This window comes from Pan troglodytes, chromosome 20 (genome assembly GCF_028858775.2).
Source record: "Pan troglodytes isolate AG18354 chromosome 20, NHGRI_mPanTro3-v2.0_pri, whole genome shotgun sequence".
NCBI classification, from domain to species: domain Eukaryota; kingdom Metazoa; phylum Chordata; class Mammalia; order Primates; family Hominidae; genus Pan; species Pan troglodytes.
This window is the reverse complement of record NC_072418.2, coordinates 55,492,558-55,511,638: the sequence shown is the minus strand read 5'-3', so window position 1 is coordinate 55,511,638 and position 19,081 is coordinate 55,492,558. Positions and strand designations below refer to the sequence as shown.

At 47.5% G+C, this 19,081-nt stretch overlaps 1 protein-coding gene across 5 annotated transcripts in view; it reads left to right on the top strand.

Moving 5' to 3' along the window:
• Positions 1 to 19,081, top strand: part of LOC104001134 (zinc finger protein 83) — a 141,239-nt gene that overhangs the window by 113,608 nt on the left and 8,550 nt on the right. For 2 of the 5 annotated variants that reach the window (XM_016934333.3, XM_063802232.1), the window contains exons 1-2: positions 253 to 1,385; positions 4,545 to 4,632. The exons of 2 other annotated variants lie outside the window; for them this stretch is intronic. In XM_016934333.3, the coding sequence (XP_016789822.2) occupies positions 4,618 to 4,632 (15 nt within the window). In that variant the 5' untranslated portion in view covers positions 253 to 1,385; positions 4,545 to 4,617. Of the gene's footprint in view, positions 1 to 252; positions 1,386 to 4,544; positions 4,633 to 19,081 lie in introns of those variants that run through there. One more of the 5 variants, XM_016934332.3, reaches the window with a different exon arrangement.

Here is a 19,081-nt window from a genome sequence, read left to right as displayed (position 1 = left end):
ATAATCCCAGCACTTTCAGAGGCTGAGGCAGTCAGATCACTTGAAGTCAGAAGTTCAAGACCAGCCTAGCCAATATAGTGAAACCTCGTTTGTATCGAAAATACAAAAATTAGCCGGGCATGGTTGTGCGCACCTGTAATGTCAACTACTCCAGAGGCTGAGACAGGAAAATCGGTTCAACCCAGGAAGCAGAGGCTGCAGTGAGCCCAGATCTCGCCACCGCATTCCAGCCTGGCCAACAAAGCAAAACTCTGCCTCAAAAAAAAAAAAAAAAAAAAAAAAGAACAGAAAAAACTAAATATATAAAAGAAAATAAGCCGGGCGCGGTGGCTCACACCTGTAATCCCAGCACTTTGGGAGGCCGAGGCGGGCGGATTACTTGAGGTCGGAAATTTGAGACCAACCTGACCAACATGGAGAAATCCCATCTCTACTAAAAATACAAAATTAGCAGGGCATGGTGGCACATCCCTGTGATCCCAGCTACTTGGGAGATAGAGGCATGAGAATCGCTTGAACCTGGGAGACAGAGATCGCGCCATTGCACTCCAGCCTGGTCAACTAGAGCAAAACTCCATCTCAAGAAACAAAAAAAGAAACTGATAGATCTCTTACACAAATACGCTGGGACAACTAACTGGATATCCACGTGGAAAAGAATAATGTTGGATCCCTATGTAACATCATCAAACATTTTATTATAAAAAAGAAAAGAGAGAGAGAGACGAGGAAGGGAGCCCTGCGGGAGGGGGTGTTACTTTGTCGCCCAGGCTGGCCTGAACTCCCAGGCTCGGCGATCCTCCCGCCGCTGCTTCCTGAATAGCTGGGACCTCAGGCTCCCGCTCCCGCGCCCATATCCCAGCTGTGTTTAAGCCGCAGGTAGTAACCTCACCCATCCTTGGCCTGAGCACTCCATCCTGCATCTCAGGCAGTGGCCTGAGTCTCTAAAGCTGAGCACTGCGTGGACTCTCTCCCAAGTGAATGGAGAATAGAAAGGGAGAGGATTTCTATTCGGTTCTGTGGGCCGTCAGCATGAAATTGTACCTTCCGCCCAGGCAGGGCTTTGCATTTCACATTCTAGTTTGCATCCCCGTTCCAGATAATTCCAGGGCTTTTGAATCATGCCTCAGCCTTCCTGGCCGGTCTCGCCTCCAAAACCCGAAAAATGCCTCTGCGCTGGGAACGATGCTGACTCACAGGTCCCGCCCTGGCCCCGCCCACTGCTGGTTCTAAAGGGGAAAGTCTCTCGGCTTCCCACCCCGCCCCTACCTCGTCCAGGCCCCGCCCACCTCGCGGGCCCCGCCCAGACCTGGCTTCTGTACTGCGCGCGCAGATTCGCGCAAACCCGGAAGCGGATTACGTGGAGTGAAGGTTACGCCGTGGCGGTGAGTTTCGCTCTTCCATTAAGTCTGCGCTTACCAGGTCCCCGGCGCTGCTGTACCTGAGACGTGGGGTCCCCACAGACCTGGAAATTCTCTCCCTTCTTCCTTCACCCAGGACAAATTGAGACGTCCCCATGAGAGTCCGGATATCGCTTCCTTTTGGGTTTAAAGTCGCCCTGAGGCTGGGCTGTCCCCGGTCTTTCTGCTGTAGGGCGATGTATACACTTCCTGTCGCGTAGTTTTCCTGCTCAAAACTGTTTTCTGACTCCTCCCGCCCCTCGCTTTTTAAAGTCCTCACCCGAGAGCTGGATTCCCGCCCTGGGCGCCTCCCACCCTCGCCTTCGTAGGCCACTGGAGCGCAGCGCCGGGGCCCCAGTCCCAGGGAGGCCGCGTACTTTGCCTGGTCCTGGAATCCTGCAGACCCCAACCTTGTCTTAAGGCGCCGTCTCCCCCCACCTCCCTCCTCGTGGCGGGCCTTGCTGCTCCACAGGTCTCTCCTCCACAGGTCTCTCCTCCACAGTCACCGCTTCCCCTGAACCCGCGTTGGGGAGGTACCCGGGGCCTGTCCTGTGACACGGGGTGTTCTTGCCTGCCCAGCTCCAGCCCCCGGAAAACGAGCTCCTCCGGGAGGCAGGCGTCTTATCCAAACCCTCCTGTGATTGTGTCGGCCAAAGGCATTGGGAGACACAGCAGTAGAAAAGCTGAGACAGAGAAAAGAATGAGAAAGACCCATAACAGAGGGCAAAGTAGAGGATGGGTGATGGATTTGTCAAGAGACAGCAAAAGTGAAAAGAAAAAAAAAGAAAGCAGGAGGAGAAAAGTAACTGGAGAAATGTAGAGAAACCTAGATGTACAGAGAGATGAAGGACAGCAAGGTAGGGAGAGGGGCAGCAAAGAGGGAGGCTCATCAGGGTGAGGGAGAGGAGGAGGGATTTGGAGCCAGGGCAGACAGAGCAGAGTGGTGCTGGTGGCAAGGAGAACAGAGGGAGAAGCACAGCAGGGAGGACACCTGGGGATCTGTGGTTCCACATAGTGGGGACAGGGGGTATAACAGGGAAGACAGAATTTTAACAGGGAGAGCAGAGGAGGCACAGAGATGGGAGAAGAGGCGGAAATATATCAAGATTGAGGACGATAGAACGATTAGGGAGAAGCAACAGCAAGAAGTTAGGTAAGTTTCGAGGTTGGAGCAGAAGAGGTGGAAGAGAAGTAATAGAGGGAAGAAGGGGATAAACAGCAGGAGAGGAGAGAGGTACAAAATGAAGAGCAGAATGCCAGGTAAAAAGAAAAGAAAACAAGAGCTAGAGAGAGAAGGGGAGAATGAGAGATATGTACACAATTAGGGAGTGAAGCACAGTAATGAAGAAAGACGGGCTGGGCGCAGTGGCTCACGCCTGTAATCCCAGCACTTTAGGAGACTGAGGCAAGAAGATTGCTTGAGTCCAGGAGTTCGAGTCTAGCTTGGGCAACATAGTGAGACCCCCCATCTCTACCAAAAAAAAAAAAAAAAAAAACAACCGGGCATGATATTGTGCACCTGTAGTCCCAGCTACTCTGAAGGCCGAGGCAGAAGGATCACTTGAACCCAGGAGGTCCAGGCTGCAGTGAGCCGAGATCATGTCACTGCACTCCAGCCTGGTCAACAGAGCAAGACCTGTCTCAAAAGAAAAAAAGGGGCGGAGGACTTTGGGTTTAGACGAGTGGGTGAGTTCATTGGATACGATTAGTTGTGACATTTGACTTCTTTGTATATAATCTAGTAACTTAAAACTGCTTAAATTACACAGATGAGACTGAGAATTTTAAGAATCCTATCTATAAGACATGTACACTCCATGAGTGTTGGCCTCAGAGGTCAGCTTCCACTTGGAATCCCTATTCAGCCAGAGTGGAGTGACTTATTCACTTGTGAGTCACTCCGTTCCCTTTTCCCAGAGTGGGGTAGGGAGTGGGCAGTGAAATGGGAAAAAAATCCCTTTCTGTTAACACATAATTTTTAACTTAATTAATTAACTAATATTAAGAGACAGGGTCTGGCCAATTGCCTGGGCTGGAATGCAGTGGCATGATCTTTAACTGCAGCCTGGTCCTCCTTCGCTCAAGTAATCCTCCTACGTCAGCTTCCTAAGTAGCTGGGACCACAGTGATGAGCCACCAAGAAGCCCGGCTAGTTTTCTTTTTCTTTTTCTTTTTTTGTAGAAATGAGGTTTCACTGTGTTTCCCAGGCTAGTCTCAAAATCCTGGGCTCAAAGTATCCTCCTGCCTTGGCTGCCCACAGTACTGAGATTACGGGAAAGAGCCACCGCACCTGGTCTACATAGTTTTTTTTTTTTTTTGAGTTAGAATTTCCCTGTTGTTTCCCAGGGTGGAGTGCAGTGGCGTGATTTCGGCTCACCACAATCTCAGCTTCCCAGATTCACGCGATTCTCTTGCTTCAGCCTCCCAAGTAGCTGGGATTACAGACGCCCACCAAGCCCAGCTACTTTTTGTATTTTTAGTACAGATGGGGTTTCACCATGTAGTCCAGGCTACTCTCGAACTCCTGACGTCAAACAATCTGCCCGCCTTGGCCTTTCAGAGTGCTAGTATTACAGGCATGAGCCACTGTGGCCAGCCCAATTTTTGTATTTTTAGTAGAGAGAGGGTTTCAACATGTTGGCAGGCTGGTCTCTAACTCCTGAGCTTAAGCGATTCTGTCTCCTCAGCTTCCTAAGTAGCTGGGACCATAGACACACAGACGTGTACCTTCATGCCTGGCTATGTTTTTGTATTTTTGGCAAAGATGGGGTTTCACCATGTTGTCCAGGCTGATCTCAAACCCCTGAGATTAAGCGATCCACCCGCCTCGGCCTCCCAGAGTGCTGGGATGACAGGCATGAGCCACCGCACCCAGTTTCTGCATGGGGTTTGGTCAGGGCTAGGAGCTCATTCCAGCCCAGCTCCCCACTGCTGCAGCGTGTGTGGACTCCTCCAGAAGGGTGCGGTGTGGGCTTCTCCAGAAGGGTGCGGGAGTTTTCCTGTAGGAGTTTATTGTCTCTGGTGCAGTGGGCAGCAGAGGGGACCATATTTCCTCAGGGTGAGGTCTCCTTTGTATGTGTTGTTGTGTTACAGGAACGGGGTGTATTGATTCTGAGCAATAAACAACATATTTTTAACATTCAGGATTGACTTCTAAGGACTCTTGGTACATGAGGAAGAAACTCGGAAGGGGAAGAGGAAAGCAAAGGCGTCAGGAATGGTTCTTCCTCAGGTGAGATGATATTCTCGGGGGATTGTTCTGTCTCCTTCCTTTCAGAAACCCTGGGCCTTGGAGTTGGGAATCTTCTCTGAGTCTCAAGTGTCCTGCCTGACAGGTTTGCTCACACTCAACCCATGCCTTCCCTCAGTCCCTCTCATCTCACTTAGATTCCATCTCTTGTGACCCAATCACATGAACTTGGGAAGAGGCTGCACTGGGCATGGTCCTGGGAAGGGCTCACACCCAGACATGGATGGAGACGGGGTGAGGGTCCCGTGGTGTCAGTGCTGTTGGGCAGCAGGGATTGTTCAGGGGCCACATCTTGATGCTCTGTCAACTCTCTGTGGACCAGGATTAGAGCAGCTGCCAATGGAAGTCACGTATTAATGTCCACGAAGTATGTGGTAAATTCTAGAAAAGGAGACAAATAAGGGGAAATCTTTTCTCCCTGATTTTATACTATATTTTTAGGTAATTTAGTGAGTTACTTTGTTTCTGACTCCAAAAATCTTACTAATTAGAATGGAAAGTTCATACACAGACATGAATGATACAAGGTGTTTTATTCCATCATTATTTTAAGAATAGGAAATCAACCTGAATAATAGCAGGAGATTCTTTAAACCATTCTTAGCACATTCAGCTCGTGGAGATTGTGGTGTTAAGAGGCTTCTGAAACAGGTGTTTTTGGTAAAAATAGTTACTATTTTTCTCAACTATGGGAGAAGCACTTTTGTATCCTAGAGGATGGAGCCATATTCTCATTCCACCTATTATTATTATTGTTGTTGTTGTTGTTTTGAGACGGAGTCTTGCTCTGTCACCCAGGCTGGAGTGCAATGGCCTGATCTTGGCTTACTGCAACCTCTGCCTTCTGAGTTCAAGTGATTCTCCTACCTCAGCCTCCCGAGTAGCTGAGATTACAGGTACATGCCACCACACCCGGCTAATCTTTTTGTATTTTTAGTAGACACAGGGTTTCATCATGTTGGCCAGGCTGGTCTCGAAGTCCTGATCTCAGGTGATCCTTCTGCCTCAGCCTCCTATAGTGCTGTGATTACAGGCGCGAGCCACGGTGCCCAGCCCCACCAATTAATAATGAATATATATTTTTATATTTGAACATCACATGATGTATATATTTGTTATTTATTTATTTATTTTGAGAGAGTTTCACTCTTGTTGCCCAGTCTGGAGTGCAATGGCGTGATTTTTGCTCACTGCAACCTCCACCTTTTGGGTTCAAGTGATTCGCCTTCCTCAGCCTCCTGAGTAGCTGGTACTCCAGGCATGCGTCACCATGCCCGGCTAATTTTGTATTTTTAGAAGAACTGAGGTTTCTCCATGTTGGCCAGGCTGGTCTCAAACTCCCGACCTCAGGTGATCCGCCTGCCTTGGGCCTCCCAAAGTGCTGGGATTACAGGCATGAGCCACCATACCTGACCAATGAATATATTTGTTTTGTGGTAAAACTCTAAGCAAAGCTGCAGCTTAGACCCTTGGCCATAAAGCATCTCCTTTCCCTGTCACGTCCTCCACCCTCCTTCCAGCCTCACTGGGGAGCCGCTACTGTCAGTTCTGTGCCAGGTATCAGAGCAAGTCTCGTACACGTGTATTTTTGCATCATTATGAGACTTTAGGAAAAAACGGCAGTAAATTAAAAGAAATTATATTTTTCATGCACGTCCATGTGAAGAGACTACCAAACAGGCTTTGTGTGAGCAATAAAGCTGTTTATTTCACCTGGGTGCAGGTGGGCCGAGTCTGAAAAGAGAGTCAGTGAAGGGAGATGGGGTGGGGCCATTTTATAGGATTTGGGTAGGTAAAGGAAAAAGGGGGGTTCTCTGGTGGGCAGGGGTGGGGGTCACAAGGTGCTCAGTAGGGGAGCTTTTGAGCCAGGATGAGCCAGGAGAAGGAATTTCACAAGACAATGTCATCAGTTAAGGCAGGAACCGGCCATCTGGATGTGTACATGCAGGTCACAGGGGATATGATGGCTTAGCTTGGGCTCAGAGGCCTGATATTCCTGTCTTCTTATATTAATAAGAAAAATAAAACGAAATAGTGGTAAAGTGTTGGGACGGTGAAAATTTTTGGGGGTGGTATGGAGAGAGAATGGACGATGTTTCTCTGGGCTGCTTCGAGCGGGATTAGGGGTGGCGTGGGAACCTAGAGTGGGAGAGACTAAGCTGAAGGAAGGTTTTGTGGTAAGGGGTGATATTGTGGGGCTGTTGGAAGAAACATTTGTCATTTAGAATTATTGATGATGGCCTGGATACAGTTTTGTATGAATTGAAAAACTAAATGGAATAAGAGAAGGAGAAAAACAGGTATTAAAGGACTAAGAATTGGGAGGAACTAGGACATCTAATACTAGAGAGTGCCTAAGGAGGTTCAGCATGCTTTGCCAGTAAAGATTATTTACTTTAAGAGTTAAGAGTGGCGGTTTGTGGACAGCACTAGGAGCTATCAGCTGTGCTGGTTTGGAGAAACAGTGTAAACTGGCAGTGTAAAGAAGAGCAGGGCATTTATGAGTAGTTGACAAGGGTGAATAGGAGCATGACTAGACAGAAGATAGTAGGGATGACAAGTTTTTTGGGGCACAGTCCAAGTTGGTCTGGTGTCTGGAATGAGACTGGGGCCTAATAAAAAGGAGCTCAAATGGGCTGTACCTTGTAGCATTCTGAGGACAGGCCTGAATTCTGAGAAGCGAAAGTGGTAAAAGTATTGTCCAGTCCTTGTTAAGTTGGTGGCTGAGCTTCGTGAGGTGTGTTTTTAAAAGACTTTTAGTCCGTTCTACTTTTCTTGAAGACAGAGGACCATAAGGGATATAAAGGGTTCACTGAATACTAAGCCTGAAAAACTGCTTGGCTGATTTGACTAATAAAGTCTGGTCTGTTATCAGACTGTATAGAGGTGGGAAGTCCAAACTGAGGAATTATGTCTGACAGAAGGGAAGAAATGACTGCAGTGGCCTTCTCAGACCCTGTAGGAAAGGACTCTACCTGTCCAGTGAAACTGTCTACCTAGACTAAGAGATATTTTAGTTCCTGACTCAGGGCTTGTTGAGTAAAGCTAATTTGCCAGTCCTGGGTGGGGGCAAATCCTTGAGCTTGATGTGTAGGGAAGGGAGGGGGCCTGAATAATCCCTGAGGAGTAGTAGAATAGCAGATGGAACACTGAGAAGTTATTTCCTTGAGGATAGCTTTCTACAATGGAAAGGAAATGAGAGGTTCTAAGAGGCAGGCTAGTGGCTTGTCCTATAGTATAGCCTGCCTTTGCTGGTGTGTGGTGATTAGGCCTGGTGGAACTGCCATCAATAAATCAAGCGTGATCAGGTGAAGAACAGGAAAGAAGGAAATATGGGGAAATGGGGTGAATGTCAGATGGATCAGAGAGATACAGTCATGGGGGTCAGGTGTGGTATCCAGAATAATGTGGGAGGCCAGATTGAAGTCCGGGCCAGGAACAATGGTAATTGTGGGACTTAATAGTGAGTGAGTACAGCTGAAGGAGCCGGGGAGCAGAAAGTATATGCATCAGGTATGAGGAAGAAAATAGATTTTGGAAGTTATGAGAAATGTAGAGAGTAAGTTGAGCATAGTTTGTGATTTTGAGGGCCTCTAAAAGTATTAGGGCGGCAGCAGCTGCTGCACGCAGACATGATGGCCAGCCTAAAACAGTAAGGTCAAGTTGTTTGGACAGAAAGCCTATAGGGTGCTGTTCTGGCTCTTGTGTAAGAATTCTGACCACACTAACTATGCCTAGGAAGGAAAGGAGTTGTTGTTTTGTAAGGGATTGAGGTTTGGGAGATTAATTGGACACGATCAGCAGGGAGAGCACGTGTGTTTTTATGAGAATTATGCTGAGATAGGTAACAGATGAGGATGAAATTTGGGCTTGACTGAAGTAATGGGGTCTGTCTGTGAAGCTTTGCGGCAGTACAGCCCAGGTAATTTGCTGAGCCTAATGGGTGTCAGGGTCAGTCTAAGTGAAAGCGAAGAGAGGCTGGGATGAAGGGTGCAAAGGAATAGTAAAGAAAGCATGTTTGAGATCCAGAACAGAATAATGGGTGGTGGAGGGAGGTATTGAGGATAGGAGAGTATATGGGTTTGGCACCACGGGGTGGATAGGCAAAACAATTTGGTTGATAAGGCACAGATCCTGAACTAACCTGTAAGTCTTATCTGGTTTTAGGACAGGTAAAATGGGGGAGTTGTAAGGAGAGTTTATAGGCTTTAAAAGACCATGCTGTAACAGGCGAGTGAAAACAGGCTTTAATATTTTTAAAGCATGCTGTGGGATGGGATACTGGCATTGAGCGGGGTAAGGGTGATTAGGTTTTAATGGGATGGTAACGGGCATGTGAGTGGTTGCCAGGGAAGGAGTAGAGATGTCCCATACTTGTGGGTTAAGGTGGGGGGATACGAGAGGAAGACGTGAAGGAAGCTTTGGGTTGGGGAGAAGGGTGGCAATGAGATGCGGCTGTAGTCCAGGAATAGTTGGGGAAACATAATTTGGTTAAAATATCTCGGCCTAACAAGGGAACTGAGCAGGTGGGGATAACTAAAAAAGAGTGCATAAAAGAGTGTTGGCCAAGTTGGCACCAGAGTGGGGGAGTTTTAAGAGGTTTAGAAGCCTGGCTGTCAATACCCACAACAGTTATGGAGGCAAGAGAAACAGGCCCTTGAAAAGAAGGTAATGTGGAGTGGGTAGCCACCGTATTGATTAAGAAGGGGACAGACTTACTTTCCACTGTGAGAGTTACTTAGAGCGTCTGTGATGGTCCTGTAGGCTTCTGAGGCAATCGGGCAGTGTCAGTCTTCAGCCACTAAGCCAAGAAGATCTGGGAAGGAGTCAGTCAGAGAGCCTTGGGCCAGAGTTCCAGGGGCTCTGGGAGTGGTTGCCAAGTGAGTTGAACAGTCCGATTTTCAGTGGGGTCCCACACAGATGGGACACAGCTTAGGAGGAATCTGGGGCTGCAGGCATTCCTTGGCCTGGTGATCAGATTTCTGGCACTTGTAGCAAGCTCCTGGGGGAGGAGGTTCTGGAGGAATGCCTGGCCGCTGCGGTTCAGGCGTTTGGAAGTTCTTGTGTGCTGGAGATGTGGCTGGGGTTTGTCTCACAGTGGAGGCAAGGAATTGCAACTTTTTTCTATTATTGTACACCTTGAAGGCGAGGTTAATTAAATCCTGTTGTGGGGTTTGAGGGCTGGAATTTAATTTTTGGAGTTTTATTTAATGTCAGGAGCAGATTGGGTAATAAAATGTATATTGAGAGCAAGACAGCCTTTTGACCTTTTAGGGTCTAGGGCTGTAAAGTGTCTTAGGGTTGCTGCCAAACGAGTCATGAACTGGGCTGGATTTTTATATTTGATGAAAAAGAGCCTAAACGCTATCTGATTTGGGATAAAGAAAAAGGAGCATTAACCTTGACTATGCCTTTAGCTCCAGCCACCTTTTTAAGAGTAAATTGCTGGGCAGGTGGGGGAGGGCTAGTCACGGAATGAAACTGTAAGCCAGACCGGGTGTGAGGAGGGGAGGTGATAAAAGGATTATAGGGTGGAGGAGTGGAGGCTGAGGAAGAATTGGGACCCAGCTCGGCCTGGCAAGGAGGGGAGATGTCAGATGGGTCTGTAGAAAAGGAAGATTAGAAAGACTCAGCGATGCTTGGGGTTGGGACTGAGGGAACAGGTGGGAGGGAAAGAAGGAAGATTTGGGACGAGTTGCACTGGGCACAGAGACTAGGGAGGGACCGATGTGTAAAAGAATGCCTGGACGTCAGGCACCTCAGACCGTTTGCTATTTTATGACAAGAATTATTTAGATCTTGCAGGATAGAAAAATTGAAAGTGCTGTTTTCTGGCTATTTGGAACTACTGTCGAGTTTGTATTGGGGTCCAGCAACATTGCAGAAGAAAATAAGATGCTTAGATTTTAGGTCAGGTGAGAGTTGAAGAGGTTTTAAGTTCTTAAGAACACAGGCCGGCCGGGCGCGGTGGCTCACGCCTGTAATCCCAGCACTTTGGGAGGCCGAGGCAGGCAGATCACCTGAGGTCAGGAGTTCGAGACCAGCCTGGCCAACGAAACCCCGTCTCTACTAAAAAAAATTACAAAAATTAGCCAGGCTTGGTGGCGCATGCCTGTAATCCCAGCTGCTTGGGAGGCTGAGGCAGGAGAATCACTTGAACCTGGGAGGCGGAGCTTGCAGTGAGCCGAGATCGCGCCACTGCACTCCAGCCTGGGCAACAGAGCAAGACTCCCTCTCAAAAAAAAAAAAAAAAAAAAGAACACAGGCCAAGGGAGAAGGAGGAGGAATGGAGGGTGGAAGATTGCCTATAGTGAAGGAGGCAAGCCCAGAGAAAAGAGAGAGTAGAGACACGGAGGGAAGGGGTTTGGGGGTTCTTACCCTCCAGAAAAGCGGGAAAGGGGTCGGGGCACAGAGATATGAGGTCAGGGCATGGAAATAAGGGATTGGGGCACAGAGATATAAGAGGTTGGGGCACAGAGATATATGAGGTTGGGGCATGGAAATAAGGGATCGGGGTGCAGAGATATAAGGGGTTGGGGTACTTGCTTCTCCCCTAGGAAAGTGGGACTTGCTGCTAAGGGTGAAGGAGAAGGGGTTGGGGTTTCTTGCCCCCCAGAAAGGCGAAGAAGGGGTGGAGACACAGAAGGGGTTGGGGTACTTACACATTCCCTAGAAAAGCGGGACTTGCTGCTAAGGGTGAAGGACCAAGGCAGGCGTCCCTGCGTGGTCTGACACCTCTGAAACCTGGGTGAATAATCAGAGAGGCATCCCTGCAATGATTAAACAACCAAGGGAAGGCTGCCTTCCCTAGTCCGTGACCGGCGCCCGAGTTTTGGGTTCACGGATAAAACATGTCTCCTTTGTCTCTACCAGAAAATGAAAGGAATTGAAATTAAGAGAAGGGAGAGATTGAAGTGTGGTGCCAAGATTGAAAGGAGACAGAGGTTGAGGGATAGTGAGGGAGGTTGGAGAAGAGAGTAAAGAGGCCACTTACCGGATTTAAAATTGGTGAGATGTTTCTTGGGCTGGTCGGTCTGAGGACCTGAGGTCATAGGTGGATCTTCCTCACAGAGCAAAGAGCAGGAGGACAGCGATTGATCTCCCAAGGGAGGCCCCTAATCTGAGTCATGGCACCAAATTTCATGCGTGTCCGTGTGAAGAGACCACCAAACAGGCTTTGTGTGAGCAATAAAACTATTTCACCTGGGTGCAGGTGGGCTGAGTCCAAAAAGAGAGCAAAGGGAGATAGGGGTGGGGCCATTTTATAGGATTTGGGTAGGTAAAGGAAAAAGGGGGGTTGTTCTCTGGCGGGCAGGAGTGGGTGTCACGACTTACTCAGTGGGGGAGCTTTTGAGCCAGGATGAGCCAGGAGAAGGAATTTCACAAGACAATGTCATCATTTAAGGCAGGAACAGGCCATTTTCACTTCTTTTGTGGTGGAATGTCATCAGTTAAGGAAGGAACCGGCCATCTGGATGTGTACGTGCAGGTCACAGGGGATATGATGGCTTAGCTTGGGCTCAGAGGCCTGACAATATTCATTTTTTTACTTTAGGTTTGGGGCTACATGTGAAGGTTTGTTACACAGGTAAACTCGTGTCATCGGGGTTTGTTGTACATAGTTCATCACCTTGACATTAAGCCCAGTACCCAATATTTATTTATTTATTTAGTTGAGACTGAGTTTTGCTCTTCTTGCTCAGGCCAGAGTATACTGGCATGATCTCAGCTCATTGCAATTTCTGCCTCCCAGGTTCAAGGGATTCTCCTGCCTCAGTAGCTGGGATTACAGGTGCCTGCCATCATGGCTGGCTAATTTTTGTATTTTTAGTAGAGACAGAGTTTCACCACGTTGGCCAGGCTAGTCTTGAATTCCTCACCTCAGGTGATCCACCCACCTGGGCCTCCCAAAGTGCTGGAATTACAGGCATGAACCACAACACCTGGCCCCCAATAGTTTTTTTTTTTTTTTTTTTAATGCCTCTACTTCCTCCCACCCTCCACCCTCAACTAGACTGCAGTGTCATGCTCGTCTGTGTGAAGAGACCACCAAATAGGCTTTGTGTGAGCAACAAGGCTGTTTATTTCACCTGGGTGCAGGCAGACTGGGTCTGAAAAAGAAGTCAGCAAAAGAAGATAGGGGTGGGGAAGTTTTATAGGCCTGGGGTAAGCAGTGGCTAGTTAGTTACAGTTAAAGGTGGTTATCTATTGTCAGCAGAGGAGGGGGTCACAGGGTGCATTGTGGGGAGATCATAAGACTCATTGTCCAGAAGAATTTCTCGAGGTTGATCGATCAGTTGGGGCAGGGCAGGAACAAGTCATAATGGAAAGTCATAAGGTTGGTCAATCAGTTAAGACAGGGGCTGGCTGTTTCACTTCTTTTGTACTTTTCGGTTGCCTCAGGCCATCTGGATGTATACCTGCAGTCTTGGGCTCAGAGGCCTGACATTCCTGTCCTCTTATATTAATAAGAAAAATAAAACAAAATAGTGGTGAAGTAAGTGTTGGGGTGGCAAAAATTTTTGGAGGTGGTATGGAGAGATAATGGATGATGTTTCTCAGGGTTGCTTCGAGTGAGATTAGGAGCTGCGTGGACACCTTAAGGAAAATTTTATAATGAGTTACAAGGAATAGGGATTTAGGCTGTGGGGAGATCTTGGTGCAGGGGATGGTACTGTGGGGTTGTTAAAAGTAGCATTTGTCATATAGAATGATTGGTGATGGTCTGAATGCGGTTTTGTATGAATTGAGAAACTAAATGGAAGACACAGGGCCTGAATAAGAGAAGGAGAAAAACAGGTACCAGGGGACTAAGAATAGGGAGCAGCCAAGACACTCAGTTAGAAAGTGTCCAGATGGGTCCTGGGTAATTATTTGCCTGGTTGGCAAATTTCTGGGTTCTATCCTTGAGTTTATGTTGTCATATACCAGACCAGACTGATTTACGTAAAAACAATACTCTTCATTTAAAAATATACAGAGTCCTCCTTTTTCAGCAGTGAGTAAGTCCAGGCTTCAGCGATTTTGGAGGACAACTGGGGCTAAGAGTTGACTTGGCCTGAAGGACTGATAGAGTTTGTGATATATCTGTAATGCTAGTAGAAATGTCATTTGAAAGGCTTTGGAAGGTCGTGACAGAAGTTGAAATGCCTGCTATTCCAGCTCCAAGGGCAATAGTGGAAGCAGAAAGTCCTAACCCTACAAGTAGAGGGATTAGAGGAATAACTCTTTTTTGTGTGTTTGGTATCATGAGTGGGATAGGAAGTTGTTCAGTCCCATTTGCAAATTGAATTTTGGGAATAAGAAAAACGAGTGTACGTGCACCTGTCCAATTAGCAGGCAGACGCATGTGAGTGGAGGAGCCGCAGAAGAAGAGGCCTTTTGCAAGGTAAAATTGGAAATGCAAAGTGAAAAGCTGAGAAAGAGTACCAAAAGAGGTGTCTTTTACCCAGACTCAGGGATCCAGCTAGGGCGGCAGCCATCAGAGGTTGTAATGGGGACTGATGGGGCAACTGTGTAGAGGGGGAGGTTCAATATTCATGGTGTATGAGAAAGCGTTGAGTGTCTACAAGCAAACTTTCACTGTTATTTATGGGGCTGGATATAAGTAAATAAGAAGAGGGCCTGGGAGGAGAGTCTGAAGAGCAAGGGGAAGGTAGCCAAGGATGGAGTGAAATACAGGGTAAATGTTTTCCTAAGCAACAGTAACTGCTAATGTTTTTAAGTTTGCCAGTATTGATAGATGTCTTATCTGTAATATGGAGCTGGAAGGCCCCAATTGTTTCAGTGATATGTGTAGTTGGGCTTTGGAGATGAAGAGTGAAGCAGCAATGAGAAGGTGAAAAGTTACCCAGGGGAATTCCAGTGGGTCTTTGCTGAGAGATGCATAACAGAGTGACCACAGAAATAGTAGCTTGTGTTGTGGGGAGTCCAAATATGGGAGGAGTAGACTTGACATAAGGAGAATGCGGCCTTGAGAAGAGTTTTTATTAAGGAGGCATTAATGATGGAGGACACTTGCATAGGGGGGAAACCTCTTTCAGCCCATGTAACAGCATGGTGGTGCAAGATATGGAAGGTATATTTTGAGTCAGTATAAATATTGATGTGTAGTCCCTTTGCAAGAGTGAAGGCCTGAGTTTAGGCAATGAGTTCTGCTTGCTGAGAGGCAGTGGGAGGGGGGCAGAGTGGTAGCCTCAATGATAGATGTGGAAGATACTATAGCATAGCCTGCCTTTGCTGGTGAGTGGCAATTAGGCCTGGTGGAACTGCCATCAATAAATCAAATGTGATCAGGATGAGGAACATGAAAGGAGGGGGAAATGGAGTGAATGTCAGGGGGATCAGAGAGATATAGTCATGGGGGTCAGGTGTGGTATCTGGAATAATGTGGCAGGCTGGATTGATGCCTGGGCCAGGAACAATGGTAATTGTGGGAGACTCAACAAAGAGTGAGTATAGCTGAAGGAGCCAGGGAGCAGAAAGTATATGCATCAGGTGTGAGGAAGAAAATAGATTTGGGAAGTTATGAGAAATGTAGAGAGTGAGTTGAGCATAGTTTGTGATTTTGAGGGCCTCTAAAAGTATTAGGGTGGTGGCAGCTGCACGGAGACATCATGGCCAGCCTATAACAGTAAGGTCAAGTTGTTTGGACAAAAAGGCTACAGGGTGCAGTCCTGGTCCTTGTGTAAGAATTCCAACTGCACAACCCTGCACTTCGGCTGTGTGTAGTGAAAAGGGTTGGGATGAGTCAGGGAGAGCTTGTGTGGGAGCAGTCTCTAGAGCTGTCTTCAAGGAACGGAAAGAGGAGTGGGGAAAGGATTTAGGATCTGTGCAGTCAGCTAGGTTTCCCTTTGTGAGTTGATACAATGGTTTTGTTAGGACAGCAAAGCCAGGTGTCCAAAGGTGAAAGTATCCAACCATGCCCAGGAAGGAAAGGAGTTGTTGTTTTGTAGAAGGGGTTGGGGTTTGAGAAATCAGCCAGACACAGTTGGCAGGGATAGCATGCATGTTTTCATGAAGAATTATGCTGAGGTAGGTAACGGATGGGGAAGAAATTTGAGCTTTGGTGGGGGATACCTGATATCATTTGGAGAATAAATGTTGAAGGAGTAGGAGGGTATCCTTTTGCGAAGACTCAAAGTAGGGACTACAGAGTAGAAGATCATCAATGTATTGAATAAGGTAGGAAGAGGAGGAGTGGAAAGAAAGTAAATCATGAGAAAGATCTTGGCTGAAGTAATGAGGGCTATCCCAGAAGCCTTGTGGCAGTACAGCTCAGGTAAGCTGCTGGGACTGATGAGTGTCAGTGTCAGTCCAGGTAAAAGCAAAGAGGGGCTGGGATGAGGGGTGCAGGGGAATAGTGAAAAAAGCATCTTTAAGATCAAGAATGGAATAGTGAGTTGTGGAGGGAGGTATTGAGAACAAAAGAGTGTACAGGTTGGGCACCACAGGGTGGATAGGCAAAACAATTTGGTTTAAAAGGCACAGATCCTGAACCAACCTGTAAGACTTGTCCAGCTTTTGGACACTTAAAATGGGGGAATCATAAGGAGTTTTTAGACTTTAGAAGCTCATGCTGTAGCAGGCAAGTGATAACAGGCTTTAATCCCCTTAAAGCCTGTTGTGGGATGGGATACTGGTGTTGAGCAGGGTAAGGGTGATTAGGTATGGGTGTGTGATCAGTTGCCAGGGAGGGAGCAGAGGTGTCCCATACCTGTGGGTAAAGGTGGGGGGATACAAGAGGAAGACGTGAAGGAGGCTTTGGGTTGGGAAGAAGGGCAGCAATGAGATGTGGCTGTGGTCCAGGAATAGTCAGGGAAGCAGGTAATTTGGTTAAAATGTCTCAGCCTAATAAGGGAACTGGGCAGGTGGGGATAACTAAAAAGGAGTGCTTAAAAGAATATTGTTCAAGTTGGCACCAAATTGGGAAGTTTTAAGGGGTCCAGGAGCCTGGCCATCAATACCCACAACAGTTATGGAGGCAAGGGAAACAGGCCCTTGAATAGAAGGTAATGTGGAGTGGGTAGCCCCTGTATCAATTAAACAGGGGATGGACTTAAATGCTCCACTGTAAGAGTTACCCAAAGCTCAGCATCCCTGATGGTCCAGGGGGCTTCTGAGGCAATTGGGCAGTGTCAGTCTTCAGCTGCTAAGCCGAGCAGATCTGGGAAGGAGTCAAAGAGCCATGGGCCAGAGCTTTAGGGGCTCTAGGAGTGGCTGCCGGGTGAGCTGGGCAGTCTGATTTCCGTGGGTCCCTGCACAGATGGGACATGGCTTGGGAGGAATCCCTGGCTGCAGGCATTCCTTGGCCCAGTGGCCAGATTTCTGGCACTTGAAGCAAGATCCTGAGAGAGGAGGTCCTGTAGGAATGCCTGACCACTGCAGCTTAGGCGTTTTGAAGTTCTTGTGTGCTGGAGCTGCAGCTGAGTTTTGTCTCACAGCAGAGGCAAGTAATTGTAACTCAGAAATGCATTGCCATTTGGCTGCCTCCTCTCTATTATTGCACACTTTGAAGGTGAGGTTGATTAATTCCTGTTGTGGGGTTTGAGGACTGGATTCCAGTTTTTGAAGCTTTTTTCTAGTTTTTCTAATGTCAGGAGCTGACTGGTTGATAAAATGCATATTGAGAATGAGACAGCCTTCTGACCCTTCAGGGTCTAGGGCTGTAAAGTGTCTCAGAATTGCTGCCAGATGAACCATGAACTGGGCTGGGTTTTCATCTTTACCTTGGGTCGTTTAAGTTTGTCATAATTAACAGCTTTGTAAGCTGCCTTTTTAAGCACTTCAACTAGGCAGGAAATCATAATCTTGCCTAGCTATACCTGGGGAGCCTGTCTGGTATTCCCATTAGGGATCTTCCTGGGGAACTACCCAGATGCCTTGTTGAAGGTTTGGCTCATGAGGCCTGCAGGTGTCAGTGTGGGACTGGGCTAGGGTATAAACTCTATCCCACTCATCTGGGGAAAGGGTAGAAGTTAGGATGACATTTAAGTCACTCCAGGTTAAGTTGTAGTATTGGGTTAAATACTGGAATTCCTGTATATATTTAGTGGTGTCTCACGAGAAGGGGCCTAAGTGTTGATTAATTTGGGAAAGGTCAATAGAGAAAATGGTACATGCACTCTGACGATGCCCTCAGCTCCAGGCACTTCTCAAAGAGGAAATTGTTGGGCAGGTGGGGGAGTATTTGCTGCAGAACGAAATTGTAAGCCGAACTGGGTGTGGGGAGGGGAGGTGACAGCAGGGTTACAGGGTGGGGGAGTGGAGGCTGAGGAAGAATTGGGACTTGATTCAGCCTTCTGAGGAGTGGCCTGGGGAGGGGGAGAGAGCTAAGAGGGGTCTTCAGAAAAGGAGGATTCAGAAGACTCAGCGGCAGTTGGTGTTGGGACTGAAGGGACAGGCAGGAGGGAAAGAAGGATTTGGGACTAGTCACATTGGGAGCAGAAGCTAGGGAGGGAGTGAAGTGAAAAAATGCCTGGACATAAGGCACCTCAGACCATTTACCCATCTTATGACAAAAATTATTTAGGTCTTGTAGGATGGAGAAATCAAAAGTGCCATTATCTGGCCATTTAGAGACATTATCAAGTTTGTATTGGGGCCAAACAGTGTTGCAGGAGAAAATAAGATGCTTAGGTTTTAGATCAGGTGAGAGTTGAAGAGGTTTCAAGTTTTTAAGAACACAGGCTAAGGGGGAAGTAGGAGGAATGGAGGGTGGATGGTTGCCCATAGTAAAAACGTAAGTTTAGAGAAAAGAGGGGTAGAGACACAGAGAGAGTGGGGTGGTACTTGCCACCAAGGTGGAGGATCAAGGCAGGTGTCCCTGTGGTGATCGAACAAGTCTGAAATGTGGGTGAATAATCAGACAGGCATCCCTGCAGTGATTAAACACCAAGGGAAGACTGTCTTCCCAAGTCCGTGACCAGCACTGGAGTTTTGGGTTCATGGATAAAACATGTCTCCTCTGTCTCTACTAGAAAAGGAAAGGAACTGAAATTAAGGGAAGGGAGAGATTGAAAGGTGCTGCTGAAATTGAAAGGAGAAAAAGGATGAGGGATAGTGACAAAGTTGGAGAAGACAGTAAAAAGACCACTTACCCAATTTGAAATTGGTGAGACGTTCCTTGGGCTGGTTGGTCTGAGGACCTGAGGTCATAGCTGGAGCTCCTCATGGAGATCAGGACAGGGGATCAGTCTCCCGAAGGAGTCCTCCTGTCCCAGATCTCACCAAATGTCACATACGTCCCTGTGAAGAGACCACCAAACAGGTTTTGTGTGAGCAACAAGGCTGTTTATTTTACCTGGGTGCAGGCAGGCTGAGTCCAAAAAAGGAGTCAGCAAAGGGAGATAGGGGAGTGGCAGTTTTATAGGACTGGGGTAAGCAGTGGAAAGTTACAATTAAAGGTGGTTATCTATTGTCAGCAGAGGAG